The sequence below is a fragment of the Echinops telfairi genome, unplaced genomic scaffold (assembly GCF_000313985.2).
Source record: "Echinops telfairi isolate 266 unplaced genomic scaffold, ASM31398v2 ScPeMD7_7468;HRSCAF=8506_0, whole genome shotgun sequence".
Taxonomy (NCBI): Eukaryota; Metazoa; Chordata; class Mammalia; order Afrosoricida; family Tenrecidae; genus Echinops; species Echinops telfairi.
In genome coordinates this window covers 42298802-42319899 of record NW_022111369.1, presented here as the reverse complement: position 1 = coordinate 42319899, position 21098 = coordinate 42298802, and the positions used below count along the sequence as shown (strand labels likewise).

Here is a 21098-nt window from a genome sequence, read left to right as displayed (position 1 = left end):
ATGATGATGGCAACAAATGTACAAATGTGCTTGACACAGTGGATGTATGTATGGATTGTGATAAGAATTGTACAAACCCCCAATAAAATGGTTTAAAAAAAAAGAAAGATATTAGAAACCCTGATCATTCCGGAGCATTAATTAAAGAAAAACTTACCGCAGATCCTAATAGTGAAATTGCCACCACTAGCCTTCGGGTGTCCCTGATGTGCCCTTTAGGGAAAATGAGGGTGACAATCCCGTTCTGTGCAGTGACTTGTACACATCTTCAGTGTTTTGATGCTGCTCTTTATCTGCGACTGAAAGTGAAGAAGCCTACCTGGATTTGTCCTGTGTGTGACCAAAGGCTGCCTATGAAAGGCTCATATTGGGTGGGCTTTGTATGGAAATTCTCAACGACTGTTCAGATATAGACGAAATCAAATTTCAAAAAGATGGTTCCTGGTGTCCCACGAGACCGAAGAAAGAAGCTATGGAAGTGTCCAGCCAACCATGTGCAAAACTAGAAGCCTCGAGCGTTCTCAGTAAGCCCTGTTCAGGGGCGGTAGCCAATGACACAAGCAGAAGAATGTGGGTGTTATTGGCCTAACCATAGAAAGCTCTTCTGATGAAGACGAAGACCCTCCTGCCAAAAGGAAATGCGTCTTTATGTCAGACACACCAAGAGTCCGACCAGAGGGGTCCTCATCTATCAGCCGTCTTCTGTGAGGGTGCCCAGTGTGGCTTTGATCCGGCTGCTGTTCCGCCTTCGTGAACAGACTACTCAGTACGATTCCACTACACGCCAATAGCAAACATGTCATCAGATTCGCCCGGAGAACAAAGGAGAAGTGATATTAATAATGAACTGCAGCTTGGAGCATCTTCTGATACTGTGCAACAGTGAATACAAAGTAAAGCAAAGTATTTGCATTTAAGGAATGGAAAGCAGCTTGATTATGTCAAGAGAGAAAAAAAAAGACTGCCTTATTATTGCGAGTGCCATACTGTCAGGTGTGAATGGTGCTCAAAAGTCATATCGTGACAAGTTGAAAGTGCTAAACGTTTACATACTTAATCTTGTGGTAATCATGTTCTCTTAGAGTGTATGGCTCAAGAAGAAGAAAATATGTTGTCATCAATGAGGAGAAACCTCAATATTTTCACATCACATGTTTAAAAAATATGTTTTCTCAATGGTATAAATACAGAATGTACAACCACTGTTTTAAACATTAAAAATAAATAAAGAAAAAATTTTCAAAAATTAAAAAAAGAAAAAGAAATAAATGTTTTCATTACCTTAGCAGTTTGTGGGAAGCCTGATCAGGTATTTTGTAGAATGGCCTTCAGTCGGCCCAATGTTTTCCTCATGGCTACATTGGGGTTATGAGTTTGGGAGAAGAATTCCATAGTGATGAAGACCTGTTCTCATCCATCACATGCTAAGAGCAGTATAGGCTATCAACATGATCTATCAGTGAGGTTGCCTACTTTTTAAAAAATTTAAGTTTTATTGAAATATAATTCATATATCACACAAATCAAGGTCTTAAACATAATAAAAAGAGTTGTACAATCATCATCAAAATTTTAGAACATTTTCTTCATTCTTTCACTTAGTATTAGCTCTCCATTTCCCAACATCTCCTACCATATGTAAGAAACTATTAATCCAGTTACTCTCTCTATAGATTTACCTATCCTAGATTTCATAGAAAGAAAATCATACCCAACCCCCACACAATAACCATAAAACAGAAAAACCTTCATGGAAAATAAAAGCCAAAAATAATAAGAACTAGAACATGCTAGGGGGTACTTCTAAAAAAAAGGAAATTTTTTCAAAGCTATGTATTAAATTTTTTTTTACAAAACAACTTTATCCCCTTCAAGGTACTCTCCGTTACACTTAATGCATTGTCAAATCTACAATTCCATTCCTGGAAACATTTTTCAAACTCATCTGCTTGGATGGCTGACAGCACCTCCTGGTTTTTTTCTTCACCTTTTCTGAGTCATCAAATCACTGTCCTTTCATGTCTCTCTGCATTCGTGGAAACAAAAAGAAGTCACATGGAATGATATCAGGTAAGTCAGGTGCATGGGGCAAGAGAGGTATGCTGTTTTTTGCCCAAAATTGGAGCACTGAGATGGCCTCTTGAGCAGGTGCATTGTTATAGTGTGAAAACCAGTGACCCATCTGCCACAAACCAGGCCTTTTTTATTGCACACTGTTATGCAATATTTTCAATACCTCTAAATAGAAGGTTTGATTACAGTCTGACCTGGTGGAAGGAACGACAAATGCACTATAGAAGAGTTGACATTTTTGTCCAGGAAACTGGCGGACATCCAGAACGAAGTTTGTCATCAATTGACATTATACCTTTTTTGAAATGAGAAAACCACTTGTACACTTGAGTTTTTCCCAAAGGGCTTTCCTTTAAGCTTCAACATCACAACAGTTTCTGTGGCATTTTCCCCCAAGCATAAAACAAAATTTCACAGCTTCACACTGTTCTCTTAAATCAGCCATCACAAAAAAACAAAGTTCAAGCAAAACTGCTTCGATGAAAAAAATTCCCTGTGACCAGAGAGAACCTTCCCAGGTAACACCACTGGGTGCTGCCTCGTGGGGGAAATGTGTACTATCGAAGCTCTGCCCCTCCCAGCACAATTCTGTTTTTTTGGGGGGTACCCCTTTTATATTCAAAAGGGAGAACAAATGATAAGGTGTTAATTTTTAACCTAACTACATCTTCATCAGTCCAGTTTTCAGTGCACTCTGATAGGAAAGCTATTCAAATATTAGTGGTCACAGGGCATTCCCTGGAGGCTTAATTCATGTGGGGACCCTACAAATGCCACTGTCATCCATAGCCTTATGGAAACCAGGTCCTCAGAATTGAAGCTCTAATACAATTCCCTCCTCTAGTCTTGAATTTTCTTATTTCTAATTCCTGGATCACAAAGGCTGGGTGCTTCCTCTATGAGGATTTAGCTGACACCCCACTTAGATGGCTGCTTGTTTTGAAACAAACCTTTAAGACCCCAAGTGCTATTCTTCCTGATAGTTGGGCACCATCTACTTTATTCACTACACTTTGTTATATTTCAGTGATCTCTTCATGAAAGCAAGTATTGAGTAGGGCTATGTCATAATAGGACTTATAAAATCCATTTAGTACAAGCTCAAAATCCATTATCTATCTAAAAACCATATATTAATTGTTTATTTATGCCCCTAGTCCACTTTAGAGACATCATTATCCTTTTATTGAGAGATATTTTAAATCATCCCCATGGGGCTTATGGTAATTCTATTGATTGTGGTTGTTTAATTAATTTAGCCATTGGCATAGAATTTGAAATACTGTTGAGAAAAGAAACATATACATGTATAGGAAAGCTTTTTAGACAAAAACACATAGATTACTGACTTGTACAGATTAAAACCTTAAGTGCCTGGACACCATTTACACAAACAATATTGTCAGTCTTGATCAATGACCAATGTAGTATTTGTTGGTTACTATTGTGCAAAATTGCCTTTCCCTATTCTACTCTTTGAAAGTAAGTTCTGAAGCACAGCTCATCCTTAAAGAAGAGGGAATTAAAAGGGAGGTGGGGAGAGAAGAAGGAATTAATTTCCATTTCCTGGATGGGGAAGATCTACATACACTAATTGGAATCATTCATTAAGAAAGATTTCTGTGTGCTCTCTCATTTATTTATTCAATCATCTATTTTTTACCAGTGTGGAATAATGGTTATGTGTGTTCTACTTTGAAGTCTCTGGGCTCTGCTGTGTCCACTGTGCCTGTGAACCTCAGGGTGCACACAGCTTGGGTTAAGCTGAGCCCAGGTGTTACTAAGCCACTACTTCCTGAACCCTTTTGCAAGCTGTAGAGATGATAATTTGTGGTAATGCTGTAAAACCCCCACCCTCACCCTCAATCATGAAAAGTGTTGAACCAGTCCTATGGAAAATTCCTATATGCAGTTCTACAGAGAAATCTTGTATTACAATTACAATTGCTAAACCATGGTGATGTAAACTAATGAAGGTTATGTTATTACCAATACATATTTGAGAGTCTAAGTTATTCCTATTGAAGAGACTTTTTATTTAGTAACTCTTCTACCACATAGGTGCCTTGGTGGGTGAGTGGGTTAAAACATTGGGCTAACACCACAAGGTGGGTGGTTCAAACCTACCAATTGTTCTTTGGAAGAAACATGAGCTTGTTTTCTCCTGTGAATACTGATAGTCCTGGAAACTCCACAGAGTAGTTCTTCTCTCTCCTGTAGGGTCACTTTTCGACTCAGAATTCACTCCATGGCAGTGGGTTTTGTTTTTCTACCATCTATGTATGGCAAGTCCTTAGTACAATTAAAATCTGAAAAAGCTGGAATCCAGTATAAGGTCGAAACATGTCAGAGAAGAAAATGCAAATATATTCCAGTGATAGAGAGCAGTGTTGTTAAGACTGCAAACTGTCAGAGGTAGGAAACGCCCGCAAAGACCAGGAAAAACAAGGCATTTCCATCGAGCTTAAGTTCCCATAGATTTCACTCTATTTTTTCCCCCTAAATACATTCTGGTTTTCCCTAATGACTCAGAATGCTAATTTCTTCCTCTTCCTGGATCCCTCGGCTTTCCTTTGACTTGTTTTTCTTTTGGGCACAGAGCCCTGTCATCTCTCCCAGAGGAGCCAGAAAAGCAATTTTTAAATTTATCTATTAAAAATGAGCTCTTCAGAATTAACCATATTTGCTTAACATAAAATAACAAGATGTCGCTGAAGGTGACATACTGCAATGGAGAATCATGCGCCATAAAATTACCTCAATCCCTATTTTCAGAAAGAAAAGGTGAGGCCCTGCGCAAGGGAAATGACTTGCTGGTGGAGGCCACTCCAGGCCAGGCTGACAGGGCCCTCTGGCTCCCTCCAGTCAGTGCCTCTTTTCCTCCTGTCCCTTCCATCCAGTACCACAGGCACTCTACCTCCACGGCCTGGTGACTGGGGGGTGGGGGTGGGGGAATGCTTACGAAGAGCCAACAGGAAAAATGGTGAATAGAATAAAATCTTAGACAGGGATGGGATGCTACTGTACAGAAGTAAATGTTGGAGTATTTAAACACTACAATGTTCAGATACAAATGGCTAGTTATTTTTGGATAATAATTCCTCATTCTCAATGAAACCTTGGATTCGTTTCATTAAGCAGAATAAAACAAAATGGCTAGAGATGGAGAAAAAGCCTAATAGTCCTGGAGGCTGAAACTAGCCCCAAGTTGACCTAAAGAAAGTCCCTGAAAAGAATGTAACAGAAAAATGTCAAGTTCACTTCGAAGTCTGCAAAAACAACAATGCCACACAGAAGGAGGAAGAGTGTCATATCCTTTCAGTCACAACCTCCCCTGGTGAACCATGCACAGACTCTGTAAGAACAAAAAGTTAGCCTGAGAATTGACTTGCTGCTTTTGTTACTTTCCCCAGGCCTGTAGGGTGTTTTGTTTTGTTTTGTTTTTTAAATGTACACTTCCAGATCTTCTAGAAGTGTTTCAGATATTCTTTCTTTCCTTATGCATTCAAGATTTAAATAAATAATAACTTTAATTAGTGTTTTGTTGGGGCTTGTGACTTACACACTTTGACTTTGAAGATCAAAAAAGAGTGTATACGTGCTTACATGTTATTTACTCTCTCCCACACACTGTGATGGTATCAGGCCATTTTCTAATTTAACTTATCAGCATCCGAATGATTGAGTCACGGCATCTATTTGTACACACACCAGTGTCTTAGGGGCGCAGTAAAGCAGGAGGAGGGTGCACTGGTCAGAAGCACTAATGTCTGGCTCTAAATTCCATGTGTGGACTTGCTAAGTCTCTAGTTTCTTGAAGCCTTGGTTCCTTTACAAAAAGGAATTGAGGTGCATATTATATGAAAGGTGCTCATCATCATGTCAAACCTAAAATGTGCGTCTACTACATTTGTGATCATCATCAGGACTCTGGAGCTAGGTATTCTTTGTTAAAATCCCAACTCAACTCTTTATAACTTATTAGTAGTGTCTCTGTTTTTTTATCCTTAAAATGAGAGTAATTATAGTGCTTATTTCAAAAAGGTTAAATGTGTACACCCTTTAGAGGAGGGTCTGGGAAACAGAGATGTGGATGAGCATGACACCCAAACCAGACCCACTGCCACGGAGTTGATTCCGACTCATAATGACCCTACTTTATCAGAGCACCCTGGCATGGCTGGTGGGCTTAAACTAGCAACCTTGCAGTTAGCAGCCTCTTGTTTAACCCACCATGCCACTGGGCCTCCTTCCAATAACCACCCACTGCCATGGAACCTGGTCGTGGCCCCAGAGGACAGAGAAGAGCTGCTCATTTCAGGTTTCTGAGACTTCAAATATTTACAGACGCAGAGGCTTCATTTTCTCTTCAAGGAGCAGCTGGTGGATTGAACCTCTGACCTTGCAGTTAGCAGCCAAGCATTGACTATTAGGATTTTATGCTATTCTAAAACTGCACTGTCTAACATGGTAGTTAGAGGTGACTATGAAGCACATGGAATGCAGTTAGTGTTCATTGAGATGTGATCTAAGTATAAAATAAACATGGAATTTTGAAAGCTTAATATAAAAAATCCAAACAAAATCAAATGTTTAAAAATATTTATTAATTATTAAGCTGGTAATGTTACAAATGTAGTGAGTTAAATGAAATAACAAAAATAATTTTATTTGCTCCTTTTTACCTTTTAAAGGTAACTATAAGAAAAGTTAAAAATACATAAATGGCTTGCATTCTATTCATATAGGACAGTATCCCTGAAAGGAGGCTTATCAGTTTAGTTAAAACTCCAGGACAGCTGTGACAAGGTTTCACTGCTGCCCTGAGACACTGGTGTGTGTACAGATAGACATGGGGATTCAATCATTCGGATGCTGATATGCTAAATTAGAAAATGGCCAGATAGCATCACTGTGGGTGGGTGAGAGTAAACAGCATGTAAGCATGTATACACTCTTTTGATCTTCAAAGTTGTGAGGTGGCTTTTTATCATAATTAAGAGTGATTTCTTTCTTTTTTAAGTAAAGGAATTATGAAGTACTAAGAGTTATCATTTGCATTGCCAAAGAAATTGATGCAATTGAAGGCTGCATTAAACTTCCAGAATCAATGTTCCTTTCTCCTTTGGCATGTGTTGCTCAATTTCAGGGTTATGTTTGAAGAGAGGCTTATGTAATCTGGAGCATTTCCCTGGTAAGACTCCTAGGAAGATGAGAGGCTCCCATGCGCATGCATGGGAGAAACTGGAGGCAATTAAGGATATGAACATCTTCAGCCAAGTGAGAAGACTTAAAGGGAGACCTGATAGCTGTTCTCAAATACCTGAAAGTCTGCCATGTGGGACAAGGGTTCATCCAAACAAGTCACCTCGGTCCAGGAGTGCAACTTTAATATAAAGAAAAAAAATTTAAGATAAACATTACATGAGACCACTGTAATAGGAAAAAATATATACAAAACTAAGGTAAAAGCTTTCTTTCTTTCTTTTTTTTTTTTCTTGCCCTTTTAACCCTAACCCTAAAGGATAAAACCTTTCATAACAAGGAGAACAGACTTTGGAGACTGCCAAGGGGAAGTCTTTGGGAAGGAAGTTAAAGCAACGACCAGGCTGGTGATGGGGATTAAGTTGGCTATAATGGAAGATAGGAGTTCAGAAGAGGGAGAAAGAGTAAACTATGGTAGGGGTGGGAGTATGTGTGTGGGGTGTTCATTAGTAGTTTAAAATGTTGAATACCAAGTCAATGATCTGAAATGTAAGCCTCCACCTAATTTACAATTTAAAAAGTGAAGAAGAAGAAGAAGACCAAGTTAGCAAGTAATGGTGTACAAAACTGGAATAGATTGCCTCATAGAACCTTAAGGACTTTGTCACTAGAGATGTAAGCGGAGAATTATAGAGAGAAGACTTATGCATCATGTAGCTGGAAGACCTCCCAAAGCCCATCTAATTCAATGACTCCATGTTTAATGCTCTGCTATTAATTTGGAAAGAGAGTCAGCAAGCTGTAAGCATTTGGTGGTGTTAGTGGGTTAAGAGGTGAGCTGTGAACCCCAGGCTAGCAGTTTGAAACCACTAGCTGCTCTGCCGGGAAAGAAGAGGCTTTTTACTCCTATAAAGAGTTACAGTCTCAGAAACCCAGCTCTGCCCTGAACTATAGGGTTCACCGTGAGGCAGAATTGACCGATGGCAGTGATTTTGTTTATGTGGAGGGCCATTTTTTAAATTACGGTTCTTCTACTTTTTTTTTAGCTTCTTTCACTGCCATGCCGGTTCCAACTCAGTGACCTTATAGGACAGAGTAGAACTGTCCCCGTGAGTTTCTAAACTTGTCACTCTTCATGGGAACAGGAAGTCTCAGCTTTTTCCAGCAGAGATGCTGAGATTTCGAACTGCTGACTTTGCAGTTAACATCTGACGTGTAACTCACTATGCCAGCAGGACTCCTTTTTTCCCCCCCTTTTATCTTAGAAGCTGTAGAAATTCAATGGCTCAAGCTAAAAAAAAAGGGGGTTGTTCTTATTATAGGGATCTATGTAGAAAATAAGGATGTCATGAAAATTCGAAGGAGACGAACCGTGTTCCAGCAGGCTTGACTTGAACTGGAACAGGAATGGAGGCGGGATTTGTGAGCTTCCTCTCAGATGGTTGATTTCTTCTTTCTTGGGATATCTCTGTTTTTCTCAGCATCCCCACTCCGTTCTACTGTCATTGACTGGTTTCCTGTAACTACTGACTCGTCATCACCTCTGCTCCCTGATCATTCTACTTGTCTCTCCGAGCTTGTCTGTCGGGCCTTGGGCCTGTTACGTGACCTCACAGCCTCAGGGTTATGAGAAAAAAAACGATTGACCCAGCTTTTCAAGTCAGGTCACTGGCTACAGAGCAGACATTCCTTGGGTTAGAGCCCTTATACTGATCTACATTAACGAGAGCTGGAAGTATAATTTATGTGGGAGGGAACATTTCCACCAGAAGGTGTGGGTGGGACAGGAAGTTTTGATATTTGTAGTGGCCCTACTGAAAGATGGAGCCCTGGAACTTATAGCTTAAAATTTGGTCATCCATTTAAGCTTATTCCTTGTACTGAGAAGAGTGAACCTGTTCAAAAGGTTCTGGTTTGGGACTAACATTAGAGGTTGCTCTGAGCAGGTGTTCTAGGATTTTGCTATACAAAGATGGTCTGCAGAATGGTAGCATAGGCATCCCTGGTTAGAAATGCAGACTCTCAGGCCTCAACCTAGAACTACGGGATGGAAACTACATTTTCATAAGATCCATGGGTAATTGCTCTTCATATTAAGAGTGGAGAACAGTAGTTCTTCAAGATGAACTGGTTTCATGTAGGGCTCTCAGGGAGTGCAAATGAAAAGTAGCTGACAGACAAATTGGCAGTTCAAGACCACTTGAGGGCACTGGGGAGAAAGGCCTAGTAATGTGCTTCTGGAAAACTGGTCATTGGAAATTCTAGGGAGCACAGTTCGATTCTGACATACTTGGGATGGCTGTGAGTCGGCTTCTAGTCAACAACAGCTGGTACTGGGACAAATTATCAAAGGCGTTTGCTAGGCATCTTCCAGTAGTGTGCTAAAATGTGTGAGAACCAGTGGTCAACTGCTAAATTTTCAGGAATATTGTGAGCTGATCAACTTCATATTTGGTAGCTTGAAATTGGCTAAGCTGGAAGTATCTACATCAGGGGGATTGACAAATGCTACAAACTAAGTTCTTTCTTCTCCTGGGAGCCCATTGTTAAGCACGGACAGTTCGAAATCTCCTAATTCAATCTTGAGCTAAACTGGTCTCCTAGGGATTGTGTGTGTGTGTGTGTGTGTGTGTGTGTGTGTTCCCTAGAGGTGGAGTGGTTACACACTGGACTGCTAACCCTAAGGTCAGCAGTTCGAAGCCACCAGAAAGATGAGGCTTTCTACCCCTGCAGACATTTACCACTTCAGAAACCCACAGGCGGCAGTTCTACCCTGTCCTAAAGGGTTGCAATGAGTCGGAATTGATGCAATAGCAGCGAGTGAGGGATTTTTTGGACAGAGAAGTTCCTGTGTCTGGAGGGACAAGATAAATGAGTTTCAACTTCTCACTAAACTTTAATCTTATGAATAGCAGATCATTATTATAGGGAGTAATTTCTTTATTAAAAAATAATGACATAAGCACAGGTGGGCAAGGAATCTAGGCATAGATGATGAAATCCAGACAGGTGTTGGAAGTTCTCCTAGCTGACAGCCAAACTATTTTGGGAACTGAAACTCAGGTGTGGAATAGCAGTTTCTGTAGAGACAGGGAGAAGGCAAGAGTGAGCAGGCTATGGCCCTAGCAGTAAGGTGCTTTTATAGACCATTTTATATTGAGTATAAAACTTTTAGCCAAAACAACCTCCTCTCCCAAGTTAACGGCAGATAAGGATACAAATATTTCACGGTATTATCTTGGGAGTGGTTTTCACAGTGTGATCTCTGGACTATCATATCAGCATTATCTGGGAACTATTTAGAAAGGAGCCCAACCCAGAGCTACAGTTCATAAATTCTAGGTGGCAGGGCCCAGCAGGATGAATTTTAACAAGTCCTGTGGCACTCTCCAGTAAACGTTGGATTGCTAAGCTCAAGGTTGGTGGTTCAAACCTAACAGTCCCTCCATGAGGCAATCTGTTTCCAGAAAGATTTCCAGCTTTGGACACCCTTTACAGGGTCATGATGAGCCAGAGTCGAGTCAACAGCAGTGGGTTTGACATTCCCACCCCCAACCCCCACTCAGTGATTCCCATTACCTAAATGAGAAAAGCCATGCAGTTCCTTATTGTTATCCAACAGAGGAGTCATTTTCAGATGGAATTCCAACTGGAAAATGGCTTCAGAAAGCAGAGAAAGCAGATCAAGAGAGCCACAGGGTTAGGCAAACACACAGACGCTTTCCCAGGCAAATGAGCCAAGCAGACAGCCGGCATTTTGCCAGGACTCCTGGCGTGTGGAAACCTTCCTAGAAATCAACTTGGAAAAGTTGTGTAAAAAGTGAACTTTGAGGAACTGCATCTAAAAAACTTTCTACAAGTGCTAATAAAAGTTCAACTAGGAAGAGAGTGACATCGAAGCACATGCTGGGACAAAAACCAGGATGGGCTATCTTAACAAATACGTAAATTTTGGAACGAGTCTATCTAAGATAGACTATTTCTTTTGTTCTTCTGGTTCAGAGCTCTCCTTGGTCCCTTAACAGGGACAACCCTTAATGTTTATTGATGGCTTAACTCAGTGCTAGATACTGCAGCAGTACGTCACAAGATGATCTCATTACTAGCCCTGCATCACAGATAATTGAAAACGGTGCCCCAGAGAGATGTAGTAACTTGTCCAAGTCACTCAGCTAATAAACTATGATAAATCTACTGCCATTGAGCTGACCTTGTAGACGGTATCCCAAAGGCTTCCAAAGATAGAAATCTTTATGGCAGCAGACTGCCACATTGTTCCCACAGTGTCTAGTGGGTTTGAACTGCTGACCTTCCAGTGCTTAACCACTGCACCATCAGATCTCCTTTTCCACTGTGATTCCAGGATTCAAGCCTACTGCTTAACTGCGACACGAGAACTTCATTATGCATTAACTCTTTAGGGGCTTAGAGTTCTTATTTCAGAGTATTTCATTATTTAATAATATTTAATATGCATTTAATTATTTGTAGCAAACATCTTTGCATTTCTTACAAGGTCTCACTCTACAGAACCTGTTTGTGTGTGGCTAGACTTATATAGTATCTGTACTCTGTCTGGGCCCCACCTGTCTAATGCCATCAAGTTTTGATTCTCAAAGCACACAATCCAGGTAAGCTGAACCCCTACAGGGCAGTGTTTTAATAAGGTTGTTACTGCTAGCATCCTATACATTACTCTTGTGTCTTGATGCTTAAATTCTCTTGCCAGAACAGAAGACAAAAGAAACTCTGAAAATGGAGGCCAGCCATGGAAACTGGAAGGACATAGTATCGAAGAACCAGGTACCTATACCTCAGGTATTTGTGCCTGAAAGGAACTCAGTAACTTTGCTCCATTCTGGCATCTACCTCCAAATGAGGTTAGTTTTTAAGTTCTATGAGAGCAGTGCTAAGGCTGGTTCTATTCTTCCATTTGACACATAGCCAAACACACTACATGGCACATAGCTGTCATTCAAATGTTTGTGAAGAGGGAGGAGGAGAGAGTTATAGAGGTAGATTCAAATTCTTTGGTTTTTGTTCTTTGTTTAACATAATAGCCAGGAAAGGTTGGGGATTCTCTGACGTAGCTGCTTAGAAGCTAACTCCAACTCACTAATAAGATCAAGTCCTAAGGATAGGGTGATCATTTAGGAAATCTTATTCTTTATGTAATTGGGTACTATGTACACATACAAAAGGAAGTTTCTAGGATTCCCACTTTGATCCAGTTCAACTTCTGGAAGGTGTCAGGGAAGCAAGTTAATATTGTGGGCTTGCTTTCTAATTGAGTCACAAGTTCAAATGTGCACATACCCATTTATTGAATGAATGTTTACTGAAGGCTTCTGGTGTGCCCAACATTGTAGTAAGTGCCAAAATTACAAAAATGGATAAGGTATGATTTCTTCCCACAACGATGAGTGAGACAGATGCTGTGGTGAGGGCTACACAGCACTGAATATACTAGAAACCAGCACCTGGTGCAATATAAATTGGTTACATGGTATGCAAATGATATTTCACTAACACTATTTTGAAATACAAACAAAACTAACCAATCAAATATAAGTCCTGGGTATTGTGCAACCAGGAAGAGGTGGCCATAACCCAGTTTAGGGATGTCTCGGGATGTCTCTTCCAACCAGTGAAGCTTGAACTGAATTATATTTTAAAAACAACACCGAATTACAGTAAAAAAAAAAAACAAAAAAAGAGCCAGGGAGTCGTTAGCTAGGTGGTTGGTAAGGGGATGTAATGAACTGTCATGAAAGTGATTGTGTGTGGGGGTGGGTGGGGGGCAAGGATTGGCTCGGGGTCGCAGCTTGATGCATAGATATTCGGAGATAACCGTTCTTGGAGTGTTTTATTTAAACTGGGAAGTGATAGAATCTGCGAACCCAAACCAAACCCTAGCCCTATGTGGGAGAATCATTTTCATTCAGGGTGTCCCCAGAGGACAAAGTAGTACGGCCCCAGATGGTGGCCAAAGTGGGAATCTTTCCTGGTAGCTGACCACCTCTCTAGCGGACTGTGGGCTAGAACCATCTCGCACCTTCCCGGGCGCATCTGAGCGCTAAATCACGGTGCCTTCAGAGTTCCTACTCAGGTTTGTTTGGGGTAGACCGTACTAACAGCCATGACGTAATGGAAAGAACATGGATTTTTTTTTTTTTAAAGATCAGAATAACTTGTGCGTAGGTCTCAGATCTGCCATTTTAAGCTAGATGTGTTATAAAAACATGCAGTACGATGATCTCATCGGTACTAATCACACTGGCTACGTGCAGAGGCGAAACGTGGCGCAGACTGGTCATGTTAACACACAACGAAGCTGACCCTGCACTGAGTTAAAAAGAACGTTTTTGAGTGGGTGGATCAATGATCTTGTGTGATGGAGGAAAACCTGGCGAGTCTCTTCCCTCCTTTAGCTTTAAAAGGCTCGAAAGGCAGCACGACGGCCTCCCTGTGATTCTACCGCGGGTTTGGTTGGGTTTTCAGATGGGTCCGCGGTGCTCTCGCCATCTATTAAAACGATCATTCTGAACACATGGTTAAAGAAAGCGAAAAGAGCAAAATAGTTACGGCATCGCCACAGGCCCGAATTTTCCCGGAACGGCTGATTTTCTTGAACTTGGTGAGCCAGCCTCCTGGAAGCACCCACCCCGGGTCCCGGGCAGCCGGCCGCACGCCCCGCCCCGCCCTCGGCGGGAGCCTTGTCTGGGTCTCCGCCCCTTCCTTTTGCCCTTCCTAAATCTTCCCCTTCCGCCAATTCCGAAACGGAACCTTTCTTCGGTTTTCCCGGTTGGAAACGTGGGACCGATTTTGCCAGCACAACCCGGAGTCGTGAGCATGGCGGCGGCCGCCCGGCACTTGGGCAGAGGTGAGGCTGGGGCTGTGCCGCTGGTGCGGGGGCGGCCAGGGCTCGGTGCCGCGGGGGTGCGCTGGACTCCCCTACGTCCACACTACCCAGCGCCTCCCGCTCTTTGGGGGCTCTGAGTTAGTCACAGGGTCGCCGTCACTGAACAGTGACCTCATCCGGGAGCACACACACCTTTCTGGAGCGGCCCCCATCGTGTGCAGTTCTGGAAGGATGGGAGGGAGGTGTTCGTTGACACGCTTCTAGCTGCCTTTTGGAAAGGGGATGGAGACAGGGTTCTGAATGCCCGGGGAGTGGGGTGAGGGAAGGAGTTTAGTGCTTGAAGCAGGGAGCTCCGGTAAGGGAAAGGGTGGCATGTTTTGATTGGCATACATTTGTAAACTTTTCAAAGTATGCCGATGCTTTTGGAGTTCATCCTTGCAGGCCACCCCAGTTCTTGAACTTGCAGACAGTGACGCATTTGGATCAACGGTTATCACTTGGAGGCCAACGCAGGAGGACTTTAGGACAGCAGTTCCTTCCAGCAGTTAAATGTGGTGGCTAGAATAACGGGCTAAAACCCTGGGCACAGGTGGTTTTCTTGTTTTGGTCTTTTCTGTTTTCTTTAAAGCACTGTGATACATTTTTCTGTCTAATGAAGGGACCTTTCTTGGGGGAGGCAGAAGTCAACTGATTCTGTATGGTCAAGTTCATATAAATAGTAAGCCCAGTCCCACGCTCGGACTCTTAGGCTAGACTCTTAGACTTTCTGTATTGCATTGCATTTTTCTCCTTGAGCTTTCTACAGGAAAGCACAGTGTCAAGCTGGACCGTATCCTCTATTTGGGATAGTTGTTCCTGAAAAGATAGTGATGCCCAGAGATCCTGACAAACCCTAAAGACTACAAAGTGAACAAAGTAACATGCATATCTTAAAAACAGTTTGTGTTATTATCTTTCTATGACAATAATAATATATTTGACAAACTAAAGAAACCAGAAAGAAAGGTTATCATGCTTTTCTTCCATATTTTATTCTAGTTTCCAGGACACATCCCTCTCCCTCTCAGTTTTCTTCTTTCCTCACCATTCCTGCTCAAGTTACTTTGCCGATTCCTCCTCTTTTCCCCTGGCTTCTATCTGGAGTGCCTCAGATGTCAGCATCCCATCCTTCATCCACTCCCCTCTGGATCTTTAAGCTCCCTCGTTTGGTTATTTCATCCAGGCCTTGTGGCGTTGACTATTGCCTGTATCCTGATGACTCTCAAAACCACATATGTGACCTCTCCTGAATTTGAGATTCTTATATCCATATGAAGGAGCCCCGGTGGCATAACAGTTACTCATTGGGTTGCTAACTGCTAGGTCAGCAATTCAAAACCACCAGCTGCTCTGTGGGAGAAAGACTCCACTTTCTAGTTCTGTAAAGAGTTACCGTCTCAGAAACCCACAGGAGCAGTTCTGTCCTGTAGGGTAACTATGAGTTGGAATTTATTTGATGCAGTGAGTAAATATATCCATCTTCTTATTGTAGATCTCCACTTGAATATCTAATTAGCACCTCCCACATGTCTGACATTGAGTTCATTATTGTTGCTTGTAGTCCGCTCCAGCTTGCTTGATGACAGCCCCATGCTATCATTTGCTTAGGTCAACACTTCAGAATCACCTTTGTCTTGACTTTCTCGTACTTCAAAATCAGTTGGCAAACTTTGTTGACTTCATCGCCAAGATAAACCAAAAATCTAACCTCTCATTTCCTTGTAATACCTTGTCTAAGCTAGTGCAATCTTGCACCTGAATTTCTTGGTAGCGTGCTATCAGCAAGTAGTGAAATTGGTCCTTTAGTAACTTAAATTGTTACACCTGTGCTGGAAACTCTCCCAAGGCTTCCCAGTTTTGTAAACCCAAGGTCTTCACCTTAGCCTGTGTCTCTGCTGTCCATTGTGGTAGCCATTATTGAGCACTGAAAGTGTGACAGATTCATGTTGTGTGTGGACAGGGCCTTAGATTATGAAGACCCAGCATGAAAAAAAGGTTTTAAAACAATCTGTTTTTTAAAATGTTGATTTAATATAAATGATCAGAAGTCCTTGGTTGCTAACTGAAAGGCTGGCAGTGTGCACCTGCCCAGTGCCTCATGGGAGAAAGACCTGGCAGTCTGCTTCAGTAAAGACAGCCCAGAGAAGCCTGTGTACAGTTCTCCTCTGTCACATGGGATCTTCTGAGTTGGAATAATCAACCGAATGGCACCTAACAATATAACAACCGCTGTAATCAAATTTATTATTTTTTATAATTAAAATGATATAAAACTGGTTTATTTTTATCCTTTTAAAATTATGATTATGACCCAGAGCCAAACTCAACTGCCATCGAGTTGATTCTGACTCATAGTGCCCCCCCCCAGGACTGAGTAGGACTACCCCTGTGGGTTTCTGAGGCTGTAACTGTTTATGGGAGTAGACAGCCGCATCTTTCTCCTGCAGAACAGTTGGGGGTGTTGAACCTCTGACTTTGTGGTTAGTAGCCCAACGCATAATCCATTATGCCACCAGAACTACCAAGGTTAATAGAATATTTAAAATTACGCATGTGGCTCAATAACACTTGAGGCTCACAGTTTATATCTCTTGGGAAGCATTGGCCTACAGCCATTTTCCCCTATATGGCTGATACCCCCTAAGGCAGCGGTTCTCAACCTGTGGGTCACAATCCTTTTGAGGGTCGAATGACCCTTTCATAGGGGTTGCCTAAGACCATCGGAAAACACGTATTTCCCATTGTCTTAGGAACCAAAACACCGCTCCCCTTTCCTTCTCCAGGCGGGTCTGCCCACATGCAGATACGCCCACAGACGAGTACCCAGCGTGAAGACTGTTACCCATGCTGCACCATGCTTCAAGACAAAATTTCATTTATTTGTAATTAGAAATAAATATTTCACAATATATAATTACATATTGTTTTTGTGATTAATCACTATGCTTTAATTATGTTCAATTTGTAACAATGAAAATACATCCTGCATATCAGATATTTGCATTACGATTCATAACAGTAGCAAAATTACAGTTATGAAATAGCAATGAAAATAATTTTATGGTTGGGGTCACCACAACATGAGGAACTGTATTGCAGGGTCACGGCATTAGGAAGGTCGAGAACCACGGTCCTGAGGGGTGGTGGAATGATCAAAGGGGCTGTCAAAATAGATATCCACACTTTTTCCTGGATTATGAGCTACGGTACACAAATTTTTAATTGGCAAGGAGGTGCTGAGTTTTTTTCCTTTCCCCGCAAAGGGGTGGTAGGCCTAGTTTGGGGATCTATGGCCTCCTGTGTTCTGCATCATCCGATACCTGTCTTCTCCCACCTCACCTACTTAACTCACTTCTCGGACTTCTCCTTCATTCTGCTCTTGCCAAACTGCCCTCTTTGCTCCTTAATCACGCAGAGAATACTTTCCTCTCTTGGGGCCTTTGCTTTCAGTGTTCCTTTGGCCGGGAATACTCTTTTTCTAAATATCTGTACCACAAACTTACTCATTTCCTTCAAGTTGTTGCTGAAACGTCACCTTTCAAGGAAGCCTACCGTAAGCACCTTATTTAGAATTACACCCCACTTTTCTCCTGACTCAATTCGTTTACTCAGCTGTCCTACCCTCCACCCCCAGATTATGTTTATTGGTGCCTTCTCCTCTGCTAGAATATAAGTTCCAAAGGACAAGGAACCCCACCAAACCTAGTGCTTTCGAGTAGATTCCAATTCATAGCCACCCTATAGGATCGAGTAGAACTCTTTCCCTAGGTTTCTCAGTTTGCAAATATTTGTGGGAGCAGATTGTCTCTGCTTTCTTCTGAGGAGCGGCTGGTAGGTTTGAACTGTAGACCTCGCTATTATTAGCCTATTGTGTGACCCACTGTGTTGCCAGGGCTCATTGGTGCATGATACCCCCCACCCCAAATAAATAAATAGATAAAAACAACCTCAGTGCCTTCGAATCCATGCCGACTCATCATTAGAACCCTATAGGACAGGGTAGACCTGCCTGTGTGTTTCCAAGATTGTAATTGTAGGAGTAGAGAGCCCCATTTTTTCCCTATGTAGCGGCTGGTGGTTTTGAATTGCTGACTTTGCAGTTAGCAGACCCATGCATAAACACTACACCACCAGGGCTCCTCTGGCACATGGTAGGCACCAAATAAACTGTCCTGGAATAAATAAATAATACACTAAAATAAAAAGCCTCCTCCCATGTGTTATAATTGATAATATTTAAACGATTTTAAATTGAGTTTTTGTTCTCATTCACTCAAAAGTTTTTTCATTTTGTTGTTAACTGGCATCGAGTTATGTTCTGACTCATAGCAACCCTTTGTACAGCAGAAGGAGACACTGCTCGCTCCTGTGTCAGCCTCACAGTTGTTTATGTTTGAGCCCATGGTTGCAGTTGCTGTGCCATCTTTTTTTGCTGCCCCTCCGTGTTACCTAGCATGACGTGCTTTTCCAGGGACTGCTCTCTCCCAACACCATGAGATGAAGTCTTGCCATCCTTGCTTCTGGCCATACATCTGTCAGGACAGCTGTTTGTTCTCCTTTCGGTCCATGGTACTCGGTACTCTCTGCCAGAAGCACAACTCAAATGCATTGATTATTCTTCATTGTCCAACTTCCACATGTGCAATTCCATGGATTGGGTTAGGCATACCTTAGTCCTTGAAGTAACATTTTTGCGTTTCAATATGTTAAAGAGGTCTTATGCAACAGATTTTCCTAATGCAATGTGTTGTTTAATCTTGACTGCTGGTTCCGTGTATTGACTATGGATCTAAGCAAGATCACATCCTCTTTTTAATGATGTTACCTATGATCCAGTTGTGAAGATTTTGTTTTTCTTGACACTGAGTTGTAAGGGCCCCTGGTGGCATAGTAGGTTAAGTGTTAGGCTGCTAACCACGTTCAGATTTATCAGTTGCTCTGCAGGAGGAAGACGAAGCTTCCCACTCCCATGAAGAGTGGTCTGGGAAATCCACAGGGGCAGTTCTACCCTGTCTTATAGGGTAGCAATGAGTCGGAATTAACTTGATAAAAGAAGGGTTGCACTGAGTTATAGTCCTTTCTGAAGACTGTAATCTTTAATATTCACCAGCAAGTGCTTCAAGTCCTCCTTACCTTCAGCAAGGAAGATGGTGTCATCTGCCTGTTGAAGCTTGTTAGTAAGCCTTTTTCCAACCTGATGCCCTTTCTTCACAAAATCCAGCTTCTCTGATTATTTGCTCCCCACACAGATTGAATAAGTGTGGTGAGAAGATATAACCCTGGCACACACCTTTCCTGATTTTCAACCTAGCAGTATTCCCTTGTTTGCACAGCTGCCTTTCGATCCATGTAAAAGTTCTCCAAGAGCACCATGGAATATTCTGAAACCCCCATTCTTTTCACGGCTGTGCATAGCTTGTTATGGTTCACATAGTTGAATGCCTTTGCATAGTCAGCAGAACACAGAAAATGTCTTTCCAGGAGCCTCTGCCTTCAGCCAGGATGCACCTGACACCAGCAATGATATCCCTTGTTCCACGTCCTCATCTCTAGCTGGCCTGAGCTTTTGGCAGCGCCACATTAATGTACTACTGCAACTGTTGTTGAATTATCTTTCCTGTCTTTTTAATGACCTCTTGCTTTCTTCATGCATGATGGTCTTGATGTCCTCCCACAACCCATCAGGTTTTCTGTCACTAGTGCTCAATGTGTTAAATGTATTCTTGAGATGTTCTCGAAAATTTTGGTGGGGTAGACTCAAAGTCTTACTTTGACTCTGTGCATCTCTTTTAATTTTCTTTAACTTTAAACTGAACTTACATATGAGCAATTGATGGTCTGTTCCACAGTTAGCCCCTGGCCTGGTTTAAGCTGCTGATGTTGGGTGTCTCCATCATTTCTTCCCACAGATGTAGTCTTGCCATTTGTTTTCTGTGAAAAGGTCTTTGTGGTGAAGAAATTGTTGGTTATGCAAAATACTATCATGCTATCTCCAGCTTTCTATCATCAAAGCCATATTGCCAGTAATTATCAATGCATTACGATTGCATATTTGATCAATTTTAGACTGAAGACATTGGTAGAATTCCATTCTTTTCATCACTGGCATTAATAATTGGTGCATAAATATGAATAGTTGTATTGACGGAATTTCCTTGTACTCAGATAGATGTAATCTGGTCACGGACCCTATTGTATTTCAGGATAGATCTTGAAATGTCCTTTTTGACGATGAATGCGATGCCGTTTCTCTTGAATCTCTCATTCCTAGCCTAGTACACCATATGACTTTGTGATTCAAGATAATCAGTACCAGTCTATTTTAACTCTGTGTTGCCTAGAAAATTGATTTTTATGTAACCCCCCTTTTTTTTTCATTTTACAATCCATTTATTCAGTCTTGACTTACTAAATGCTGTGATGTGTGTAAGACAAAATGGTAAATATACTGTAGACCTTCCTGCTCATGGGATTATCTACTGAAGAACATACATTAAATGGATAATTATTTCTTTAATTATAGTTCTCTTAAGTTCTGTGAGGAGCACTGGTTGCATAGTGGTTACACGTTGGGCTGCTTGCTGCAAGGGCAGCAGTTCGAAACCACCAGCTGTTCCTAGGGAGAAGGAAAGGCTTTCTACTCCTGTGAAGAGTTACAGTTTCGGAAACTCACTGGAGCAGTTCCACCTTGTCCTATAGGGTCTCTATGAGTCAGCATCGACTCGATGGCAGTGAGTGAGTGAAGTGCTGTTAGGTGAAGCCCTGGTGTCACTGCCAGGTAGCATTGAACTGCTAATCTCAAAGTTCGCATTCAAACCAATCAGCTTCTCCTAGGGAGAAAGATAAGGCTATATGCTCCCATATAAGGATGGGGAAATAGATCTATGTGCATATGTTTATAGGTTTACTATTAAGGTAG

At 41.8% G+C, this 21098-nt stretch overlaps 1 protein-coding gene, 1 long non-coding RNA gene and 1 pseudogene across 4 annotated transcripts in view; 2 read left to right on the top strand and 1 right to left on the bottom strand.

The window, feature by feature from the left end:
* Positions 1-945, top strand: part of LOC101658977 — a 1796-nt pseudogene extending 851 nt beyond the window's left edge.
* Positions 946-1990: 1045 nt separating this feature from the next.
* LOC123520997 lies at positions 1991-13902 on the bottom strand. Of its 3 annotated transcripts, none has more exons than XR_006679511.1 (3): positions 8650-8964; positions 7397-7459; positions 1991-2026 (listed from the first exon to the last, which is right to left on the bottom strand). It is a non-coding gene; the product is annotated as an uncharacterized LOC123520997 (long non-coding RNA). The 3 variants fall into 3 exon arrangements; XR_006679512.1 differs by lacking the exons at positions 1991-2026; positions 8650-8964 and adding exons at positions 4207-4391; positions 13864-13902; XR_006679510.1 differs by lacking the exon at positions 1991-2026 and adding an exon at positions 4207-4391.
* A 203-nt stretch (positions 13903-14105) lies between these two features.
* The window catches only part of MRPL1 (mitochondrial ribosomal protein L1), a 75988-nt gene continuing 68995 nt past the window's right edge, over positions 14106-21098 (top strand). The window contains exon 1 of the mRNA XM_004703395.3: positions 14106-14161. Within this exon, the coding sequence (XP_004703452.2) occupies positions 14131-14161 (31 nt within the window). The 5' untranslated portion in view covers positions 14106-14130. The remainder of the gene's footprint in view (positions 14162-21098) is intronic.